We start from the raw sequence: 11693 nt of genomic DNA on the forward strand, positions 1-11693 counted from the left end.
TCCCTACTCTAAAATTAACTTATACCTTCCCTAGAAAGAGGAAAAAATAAATTGTTTAGCCATCTAATTAACTTTAATACCTTGCAAACTAGCTTCGGGGGGGGGGGGTGGTCTTTTACCCAGAGTCTATAGTTTGGCTACAGAAAAGTACCTCTCCCATCAGTATCACTATTGGGGGAACAACACAAAACCCTCCGAACTCCAACAAAACAGAAGATTTCTCCTCTTACAATTTAAGAGGATATTCCCTCAGGCAGCGGAATGTGTTTGGCTGTAGTAATATCATAAATGTAATGTTCCAATGGAAGTAAACAAGGAAAAGACACACTGAGGAGTAAAATGGCCCAAAGCACTAAGTATGGGGAAAAGAGTGACCAAAGTCTAAATAAATCTCTTTTCATATTTTCTGTGAAATTAGAAAATATATTTAAACAAAAAAACCTTAACATTATGTTTTGGGATACATCAGGAAATAAATGACTAGAAGCAACACTTGACTAATGCAGAAGATTATCAATTCAGATTTATTAATTTGACTTTTTCTTCCGAGTCTCTGAACAGTCAAGAAACCCTCATCAAAATTTCAGCACTTTTACAAAGATGTAGCTAGTTGCCATGGAGTCTGCACTCATTCTTGCTCACAGCGACCTCCTGTGTCAGAGTACAACTGTGCCCGACCTTTTTTTTGTGTGATCTGAGTGAAAGTATACAGAGCAAATTCATTTTCCATACAACATTTCATACACATTTTCTTTCATGACATTGACTGCAAGCTTCATAATGTAACAGCTCTATGCCTACACTTCCTCCCTCTGGTTAGAAGCTCTGGTGGCACAGTGCCTCTAAGGCACTTGACTGCTAACCAGAAGGCTGGTGGTTCAAACCCATCAGCCACTCCTCGGAAGGAAGGCTGGGCAATCTACTTCCGTAGTGATACCACCTCGGAAACCCAAGGAGGGGTCGCTATGAGTCAGGCCGACCTGACAGCACATACCACCACCACCACCCTCTAGTTACCTCTTCCCTGTGTCCTTCCTTCTCACGCGTTCCTGATCTCTAAGCTGTCTCCCTGTGCAAATACTGCCATTCTGGTCACCCATGGTTGACTGTTTTAAGGAGTGTACCTACCTGGTATAAATGTTCACCTTAAATGCCTGTCTATTTTTTGGCTAGAAACCACGGGAGTGAGTTCCAATTCCAGGCCCAAAGGGTCACTAAGGACCCCTGTCTCAAGGGTTTTACCAGCTCTCTCAGACCAGTAAACCTGGTCTTTTTTATGATTTTGAGTTTTGTTCCACATTTTTCTCCCAATGTATCCAGAATTTCCTCTTTTGATCCTTCTCAAAGTGGCTGACAGTGGTAGTCAGGCACTATCTAGTTCTTCTGATCTTAGGGTTGGTCACGTTACCAGGCCCTTCTTTCAAAGCACCTCTGGGTGGACTAAAACTACCAACCTTTCAGTTAGTGTTAATTGCACCACCAGGCATTAAATCAGTCACTGAAAACTTCATAGAGCACAGTTCTACTCTAACACACTTGGGGTTACCAAAGCAGACTGCCACATCATTCTCCCACACAGTGGCTGGTGGGCTCAAATGGCCAACATTTTGGTTAGCAGGTGAATGCTTAACTACTGTGCCACCAGGACTCCTGCACCTGGTGTAGTGTCTTCCATACAGAAGACATCATATATTGCAAGTCAGAATGAAGTCAGATTCAATGACAATTATTTTTCTTTATAAAGAAAACAAAGTTTTTAAAGTAGTGAAAAATAATCTATTTTACACAGAAAATAAATTTCATGTTAGTGACTAGCTCAAAAAAAATCTATAAAAGCATAGTCGTAACAGTCTTAACAATGTTTTTGGGTCAAAAAGCACACAGTAATTTTACCACCTAATTTAATTTACATTTTTAACTTATTATGATCAAACACAATTGATATCACAAAGTCCTAAGTAGAACATTTAACTTTTCTACAACACAGTGGTATTCATTACAACCATTCCAAGGCCCTACAAAGTCCTCAAAAGACTAACCATTAGAGATTAAAGTAGCATTTGTTGGTATATTTCCATTAACCAAAGCCCTTTAAATCTTTTAGAATCATACTTCACAACAGTGGTCATATGTAATACCACTATTTTCTTAATCAGTAATCTGAGACTGCTAACTTGCAAATATTTTAACACTGATTCACTTTTACATTTTCATACTATATAACCATTCATCCAAAAACCCAAAGACAACATATGTTATTTATATATGGTTGGGAGTGTATGTTCTCTTGACTATTAATCTGGAATTAATTACTTTTAAAAACTGCACACAAGCTCAACATGACAAATGTATAGGTTATATTGCTCGGGAATAAACAGTGTAGACAATTTTTACTTTGGGGATGCAAATTTTCAGATATGCCAAGAATTGTGAGAATTTATATTTCTTTATGAAAAAGTTAGAGCAAGCCCATGGGTACACTAGCTGAAAGTAACTCAAAAAGGTAGGTTATCTTCTCCTAATATGACCCTAAATTGGTACCAGAGACATTTATTTGACCTTAAGTCATCCAATAAGAATTTTTCACATTGCACCCAAATAATAAAAAATTTTTTTTAAAAAATTTCACATTACAAAGTACTACCTGACAAGTATTACTGTTTACAGTTTACCTAAGCCAACCTGTAAATTAGTAGGTAAAGGAGACATCAGTAATCCCCATGCCATAAATAAGGACCCTAATTCAAAGAAGTTAAACTCTTTGTCCAAAACCACCCATTGGAACACATCAGCCAAAGTATAAATATGGTCATAATTCTCCTTATTCATAGCTGGACTTTTCACACCTCTGAATCTCAAGATGTAAATGAAAAACATTACATATTTTACATTGCTCTACCAAAAAAAAAAAAAAAAACCCAAATTCATGCCATCCAATCAATTCCAACTCACAGTTACTCCCACTGGGTTTCCAAGGCAGTAAATCTTTACAGAAGTAGCTTGCCCCATCTTCCTTCTACGGAGTGGCTGGTGGATTTGAACTGCCCACCACAGGTTAGCAGTCAAATGCCTTAGGCACTATGCCACCAAAGTTCTTCAGCTACATAAAATCCTGACCCTAACCTGATCACAAATCAAGCCTACCAATGGCAAGACGTTCAAGATTAAATTTCACAAAAGCCTAAACCAAGATCATGGTCAAGTGTCTTCTAAACATTTAGTGTTTCAGTGTTTATACAAAACAGTCATAACAAAGTGAGACTTCTTGAAAAATTGTATGTTGTTGTCAGGTGTCATCGACTCATAGTGACCCTAAGCACAACAGAACTAAACACTGCCCTGTCTTGTGCCAGCCTCCCAATCCTGCTATATCTGAGCCCATCGCCTGTGGCCACTGTCTCATCGAGGGCCTTCCCCTTTTTCCCTGACCCTCCACTTTACCAAGCATGATATCCTTCTCCAGGGAATGGTCCCCTCTTACAACATGACCAAAGTAGGTGAGACAAAATCTGGCCATTCTTGCTTCCAAGGAGCATTCCAGCTGCACTTCTTCCAGGACATATTTGTTAGTTCTTCTGGCAGTCTGTGGTACTTTCAGCATTCCTTGCCAACACAACTCAGAAGCATCAATTCTTCTTCAGTCTTCTTTATTCACTGTCCAACTTTCACAGGCATATAAGGTGATTGAAAATACCACTGATTGGGTTAGGTGCACCTTAGTCTTCAAAGAGACATCTTTGCTCTTCAGCACTTTAAAGAGATCTTTTGCAGCAGATTTGCCCAGTACACTATGTCATCTGGTTTCTTGACTGCTGCTTCCACTGGTGTTGATTGTGGAAACAATATGAAATCTTTGACAACTTCAATCTTTTCTCCACTTATCGTAATGCTGCTTATTGGTCCAGTTGTGATGAAGATTAAAGATACTAGTCTGGATATGGATTACATCTCAACATAAAGAAAACAAAAAAACTGTATAGGAGGAAAAAATTAAGAACCCAGGACACCAAGCATATTACATTTTTAAACAAAGAACTAGTTCAAAGTAGACATATATAACAAAGCCAACATACTGGGCTTTGGCATTATCAAAACATCCCAGCTAGAGTGCCAGCAAGCTCTATTTTCTCCAACTACCAAATTCTTGACTTCAAGTTCTCTGTTGTTGGGAAGGGGAAAATCTTTCACTTTGCCTTTAATTCATCTGCCAAATGCTAATTTCATTTGAGAAAGAAGAAAATCTTCTGGAGACTTAGATGAAAGCTATCTATCTCAGCGGTAGAGGGATGGACAAAGTTTAAGAAACTTTCATATAATATAGACATGAAAACTAGCAATAACTAACTGATCTTAAGTAAGAGGACCATTCCACTAGCAACCAATTTATCAAAGACCTACTATATGCCAGGGACTAGGGAGCTCTGGTTGCGTAGTGCCTAAGGCACTTGACTGCTAACCAGAAGGCTGGTGGTTCAAAGCCACTAGCCACTCAGAAGGAAGATGGGGCAATCTACTTCCGTAGTGATACTGCCTTGGAAACCCAAGGAGGGGTCGCTGTAAGTCGGGTCTGACTCGATGGCACGTAACAATAACACTGTGCTGGGAAAACAGGTACCTTGGTCTTTCGTAGTTCATATTCTAATGATGATGTACGATAAACAAAAACATTTTTTAAAAAAAGTAGAATGACCATAGGGCAAGTTTGTCACCTAGGACAATCTCAGTTTGTACCTGCTGTCCCAGTATAATTACTAATCAACATTCTTCCTTTCATGCTGTCCTGATTTGAGTAATAACTAACCATGAATACCCTTTTATTATTATTAAGGCAATTGTTACCACAATTTAGTAAATTTTAAACGAGCATCTGAAATCATTCCTAGAAGCAAGATGAGCATGGACATTTGGTTGATGAGCTCAAACCAAAAAGTTAGTCAACCCAATTTGTCAACTAGGATATACAGGCAGCCCCAAAGTTATGAACAAATTCCATTCCAGACTCTGTCCAGAGTTAGACTGTCAAGTCAGAACAGTTAGGTACCATTCAAATCTAATGTCAGTTAGTCAAATGTCTGCCTTAAGGTATAATATATAGTGTACCTTTCTGAGGGAGCTCTGGTGGCATAGTGGATAAGGCATTTAGTTAGCTGCCAACCAGAAGGTTGGCGGTTCAAACCCACCAGGTGCGCCACAGGAAGATGAGGCAATCTACCTCCATGAAGATTTATAGCCTTGAAACCCAAGGGGAGTCAGAAGAGTCAGAATCCACTTGACGGCAATGGGTTTGGTTTGGTTTCTATCCATAGAAAAAAAAATTAAAGAAACACTTCCAGATACATTAAAATATTTTTAATACAATAATGATGATGGTTTGATGAGCATCGTGAAGTAGCGTCCTTTTGTTATTCTGAACTACAGTATATACCTCGAATTTTTAACTTATGGCTTTATGAGGACTGGTTCAAAACTACACCTATGTCAAATGTTCCTAACCTGCAGTCTGTCTATATTAGTATTCACTAACTTAAAAAAAAAACTGGTAAATGGCCACTTTAAAAACAATATTTATTTTTTATTCTGTTCTACATTTCCCCTTAATAGATTCTGTTTGATAGCTATCTAGGTTACTATTTGGAACAACATTTGTGAATCATCTGCCAAACTTTCCTCTCCTTAAAAGTTTTATGACTATATCATTAACTTAACCCTTACATTAAGACAAAAAGGAAAAAAAGCCTTAAAAAAATCCTTTATAGAAAAGCATGGCATTAGCCATACTCAGTACAGATATTGTGATAAACCATTCTTTTTAAAGAAGGTAGTCCAGAATCTGTATGTGAACACAAATTCTGGGATTACCTAAAGCCTTCATTCTAACTGCACTTTACCTTGAGTTGGGATTTTATGTCTTTGAAACAAAGAACCAAATTTCTTTAGAAAAGTAAGACATACTAATTATCTGAAATCACCATTATCGAAGGGAGCTCTGGTAGCATAGTGCCTAAAGCACTTGACTGCTAACCAGAAGGCTGGGGGTTCAAACCCACCAGCCACTCCTCAGAAGGAAGATGGGGCCATCTACTTCCTAGTGATACTGCCTCAGAAACCCAAGGAGGCGTCACTATGAGTCGGGTCTGACTCGATGACACATAACAACATTACCAAAACTAGCATACTCTCCAAAAGGTACCACCAACACATAAGCCTTTTGTGAAGGGCTAAAGAGAACCTACTTCCGTAGTGATACTGCCTCGGAAACCCAAGGAGGGGTCGTTATGAGTCGGAGCCAACTCGAAGGCACCTAACAACAACAACAAAGAGAAACACAGTATTGGTCTAAGGTCAGCAGATAACCAAGTTCTGCCTTTGCCATTTACTAGCCAGCAAGCCATGTGATCATGGAAGAAAACCAACCAACCACTAATCTCATACTCACTTTCCTGAATCCTAAAATGAAAGTAACACTCTATTTACTTCAATATTATTATATGAAACAAGTGTGAAAGGTGAAAGCGGACTGTGAATTACTTCATAAAAATGGCATTACAAGATACAAAATTTTAATACTTAACTTCTAACCTCCACTTAAACTTGCCATTATTGTTTGGATATACACATATAGTTTCTGAAATATAAGGTAAAAAATTCCTGCAAAATCTGCTTTCAGCCCTCCTTTTAAAGTCAGGATTTCAGATCAGCTTCTTCAAGTATTTAAAACTCATTTGTAAAGTTAGATACGTTAACTTACTTGGCTGAAATTTGGCTTGCTATACCAGATTAAAATCAGGAAATTCAAATGCATTTTATATTCCCTTGACCAAGCCATAAAACAATTACGAAAACTCAGCTTCTTTATACAGACTTTCAAGTTGTTCGCTTGTACATACTGAATACAAAATTTGCTCAGGTTAGTATCTGTCGTAGGTGTTCTTCCCCATACCAGAGTTGAAACTCAGACCTCTGTCATGTACAGGTGAAAAGGGTGCCAAAGAATGCTTACACTAGTAAGATTTTACCCAGTAATTCCAACTACAGTAACTTCACTTATTGCACAGCTATGTAGTAAACCCAAAGAATAGAATGAAATATACTCAATACGCACAATACTGTGCAAAAGTCTGAAGTATACACAATAACACACCTGATTTAATACCCAGGTTAAAACCTGTAGAAGGGATTTTTTTAAATTTCAGTACCCAACTCTGTGTACTTGGTTAAGCAGGGGAAAAAGTAAGTCAACAAAGTTAGTCCACTAACTGAAATAGCAACATAAGAATTATTACTGGCCTACAGTCAAAAATTTGGTATTTATCCGTAAATACTTTTAAACTCATACTAAAGTTATTTTAGTATTATCCATTTTTCCCCTAACAAGGTATATATTAAGGAGTTAATTCAAAACATGTCCCTACCATTCCTTACCAGAATAAGCTGGAGGTGGGGCTCTGGCATTTTAAAAAGACAGCTTTCAACCAACAGTCTCAGAACAGATGCATTCCTGGAATTGATGCACTCATGCACCCAGTAAACCACAAAAGACAGTCAGAACTTTACCCCCACTTCTCAGGGAGCCAATCTTCACAGAAAGTAAAACAAGGAAGGAACAAAACCACTCTGCAGTTTACATAGACCCCTCTAGTCCCAAAAATGAGAAAAGTATTCATCATTTTCTTGCTATACTCCCCACTTTTCTCCATACACATGGTCCATATATATGCTCACATATATACGGAAGGTTCAACTTGGTTCAGGAATGCTAGCAGATTAATGGACTTGCTTAATATGGCTACTAACAATACAAAAACCTATTCACTCATCTGCTGCCATTGAGATGCCAACTCATGCTGACCCCACTTGTCACAGAACTGCTCTATTCAGTTTTCTGCAATCAGAAACAGAAGTAGATTGCCAGACTTTTAGGTTAGAAGTTCAACCCAAACCATTTGCACCACCTAGTAGTTCCTTAGACTACCAACTTGGGCTAAAGGGATGCTGGATTTAATCTTCAAGGTAAACAATCCTAGTCCCAAACTTCTTTGTATTTTCTATCTGAAACCTGAAGTGGTCCTTTTCCTGTAGCTCTTCCTCTAGCACCATTTGTTGTTGTTGTTGTTATCTGCCATAGAGTCAGACCCGACTCACAGCGACCCCTCCTTGGGTTTCCGAGGCAGTGTCACTAGGGGAGTAGGTTGCCCAACCTTCCTTCCGAGAAGTGGCTATGTGTATATATATTATATAGTATAATATATAGATTGGAGTATTTATATATATATATATATATATATATATATATATATATATATATATAACTCCAACGTCCCAAGACAGAGTTAAATAAGGTTACAAAGAAGTTCAGGTTTTAGGGTCAATGTAGCATGCAAAATGTAGGAACAAGGAAAAAATGATGGAATGTTGGAATAACCAACATTTACAATCAAGTATCCATAAACATCACTCAAATGCACTTCATTTTTTCTACTCCTTATGCCAGATAGAAAATTTTATTTGGTAACCAGAAGTATTTTGGGGGGATATTTTTTGTCACCAGAAATAAAACTGAATTCACTGCAATCAGTAAAGGAAAGCTATGCATCTGTATAGAGTGCCTGGTTACTTTGAACCCACCGTGAGGCTCCTCTGAAGACAGGGCCATCAACCTGCTTCTGAAAGGTCACAGCCTTGAGAACCTTATGCACAGATCTACTCTGCACACATGGGGTCGCCATGAGTCAGAACTGCCTCTATGGCAACCAACAACATGCATATGTAGACAGAGGTAGAGGCTTATTCCTGGTAACAACAGTCTTCCTCCTCCTTTTTCTTTCCACTGACTCTTATGCCCCCAACTGTCACACGAGTTCAAGTTCCCCATAAGAGTTCCTCCCCACCTTGTAGGTCCTATTTCCCTTCCTGTTTAGATTCTGAAAGAGAAACCTAACATTATGAACAATGTAATAATCTGGCTCTATCAAATGAATAACAGAAAGAATAACAAAAAAACCTTGCCTAAAAATTCTCAGCACTCAATCCCAAAATGATTATCACTGAAGTGTCATTTGTTTGGAAGCTACAATCTTGAGTTTCCAGAACAACTTTTAAAACAAATTCAAATAAAAAATCTTCCTCCACATCCTTTTTGGTTATCACACCAAGTCTACCCAGGACCTAAATCCCACAGAACAGAGAACATCCAAATATAATTTCAAGTTTTGTCCCAAGGGCACTGGTAGTTAAGAGGGGAACCGATTTTGGGCCATTGCCGGGGCGGGATGTAGGGGTGGGAGGAACACACATCCCTTACAAATATACCTACACATTTGTTTGAATTTTAAACACTGCAATAAAGACTAATCTGACCTTGAGCTGTACTTCTCCATCTTACTACCCTCCCCCTTCCAACAGGAACCTTGTTCAATACAAATAACAATTTAAGGATTTATAAGAAGAATTTTAGTGCAATTTCTCACCTAAATTTTTTATATTCCTGAATCCTAATTTCTACTGATATATATGGACTAGCCCTAAAGCTATTCAGGAAAAATAAGTGGATCAAGTAATTAAGAGAATTTCCAAGGACCAAAGTATATGATTCCAACTATGTCTACCCCACCAGAGCCCCCCAAAAAAGTATTAAAACTACCTGGACAAGATCTCCTATTTTTATAACAGTGTAGTTTAATAAATGTGAGGGTAACAAGTACCTAGGTCCAAAATGTGGTATGTGAGTGTATTGGGGCAGGGTAAAATTAAAGCAAAACTGCCTGGGGTTCACTAGACAGACACGACGGCCATTCGACGAAATTCTGCAAAATTACTAAAGAGCCTTTCAGGGCAAAGGAGCAATAACAGAGGAGGAACTGTTCAAATCTGTGCATAGAATCTTTTAATTTAAATGCAAAAAAACAAAATCTCCAGGGATTCCCTTTGGTCATACTTTCAAGCCTCAGGTGAGTGCCTGGGACAGGTTAAGATTTCCAATGAAGTAAAACACGCATTCCAAGCTTGGAGAATCGACCAAAATACACCTACTACAGATTATTTGAAAGAACTTTTTTCTTCAACAGAAGATCTTTCCATTTGTCATAACGTCGCGTGCTTGTGAACACAGATACCATCATTTTTACAAACTGGTAAACTGAGGCACCGGCATCGGAAAGGCCAGAACGAAGAAGAGTCATGATCTCCTTGCCTCCTACTGAATGTTCTATCCACTAGAACCCGATGCTTCTAGAACCAGAAAAAAATAACAGAAACTTCGGGCTCTCCAGGATAAGCCTAAAGAAAGGTAGTACGAGTGAGGTTTTTTCTGGACCTCCCCAGAACAAGTAGGCGAGGTAGAACGTAAACCCCAAAACACCCTCACACTCCCAAGGTGTGCGGGGCCGACGGGAAGGAAATCCGATCGCAGCATCTCCGCTCGCCTCCGCCCAAAGATGAACTGCAGTGATTCCTATTCTCCCTTTACCCTCACTTTCATCTTCATTCAAGATCGCCCCTCACCACAAGCCCAAGGAAGCCCTCTACTCGCTAGGATTCTCCTTTGTGATACTCCACAGCCGCCGCCCCACACTGGGCCTCCGGGGAAAAGCCACCGCCCCCACCCGCCATATTTCCCTGAAAGGCGCCCGCGCTAAAGCTCCCGGTCTCCACTCTCCCCCATGTGGCGGATGTTCCTTCCCGCATCACCCCACTCAATTGTTCTCCACATCTCAAGACTGTCCCAGAATCTCCCCTGGGCATTGCTCGTCCGGAGACAGCACCCGCCATCTCCTCCCCCTCCCCCGCCCCGGGACTCGCCCTCCCCCAGCCGCCATTTTACAACCAACTCCTCCACCCTATTGCCTCGGCCTCTTGGTCCGCAAAAGGCTACAGCTAAGGACACCGAAAGGGTCAAGCTCCTGGGCCTGGAGCCTCCCACTGCTCCAGGAGCCCACAAGCCATTTCCTGCTTCCCGAATCCACATCCCCAGGCCAGGCTTGGAGGTGATGCGGCCATTTTGTCTCCTCCCGGCCTCTGTGGGCGGCGGCAGAGGGTCCGAGAATTCCAGCCCCCCATTACCCCTCCAACTCACCGTCGTATCGCTCAGCCTGCTCGGCCAGCTTCGCCTGGTACACCAGATCCTCCCGATCATCCATAGCGGCGGTGGCTCAAGCAGGGTCTGCGCGACAGATGGAAGCGGATAGCGTCTCCGACTCTCTCAGCCTCTCGCTCCGCGTCCGGGCAGCAAAAATGGCGGCGCCTCAATCCGGGACTTCCGCCTGCGCACGCGGACAACTGCTCAGCTCTATGGCAACCGCTCCCTGGCAACTGGCGCGGGGGGCGGAGCCTGGAGCTCACCGCCCGAAGAAACGCCCCTCCTCCGTGGGTTCAGCAAGCGCCGTAGAGCTGAGGCGGGAACCACGTTTGCTGAAGGAGAGCGGCCCCCAGGGATATAGGGAGGCGGGAGTTCAGGCCGGCGTGGACCGCGGCTGAAGAGAGCAAGAGAGGACCACAAGCAAGGGTCAAGGCCTCGATTTGGGGCAAAGAAAGCCAGAGGCCGTAACGGTTTTTGTCATTACATGCCTCTCTCAACGAAATCAATTTGCCCTTTCCTACCTAAGGCACTTGACTATTAACCAGAAGGCTGGTGGGTGACCAGCCACTCCTTGAGAGGAAGGTTGGGCAATCTACTTCCGTAGTGATACTGCCTTGGA

At 41.0% G+C, this 11693-nt stretch overlaps 1 protein-coding gene across 1 annotated transcript in view; it reads right to left on the reverse strand.

Annotated features, from left to right (window-relative positions):
- YWHAE (tyrosine 3-monooxygenase/tryptophan 5-monooxygenase activation protein epsilon) overlaps positions 1-11135 on the reverse strand; it is a 46041-nt gene extending 34906 nt beyond the window's left edge. The window contains exon 1 of the mRNA XM_007937435.2: positions 11072-11135. Within this exon, the coding sequence (XP_007935626.1) occupies positions 11072-11135 (64 nt within the window). The remainder of the gene's footprint in view (positions 1-11071) is intronic.
- Between the last annotated feature and the right edge of the window lie 558 nt (positions 11136-11693).

Source organism: Orycteropus afer, unplaced genomic scaffold (assembly GCF_000298275.1).
Source record: "Orycteropus afer afer isolate SDZICR_OR568_19922 unplaced genomic scaffold, OryAfe1.0 scaffold00042, whole genome shotgun sequence".
In the NCBI taxonomy this organism is placed as follows: Eukaryota; Metazoa; Chordata; class Mammalia; order Tubulidentata; family Orycteropodidae; genus Orycteropus; species Orycteropus afer.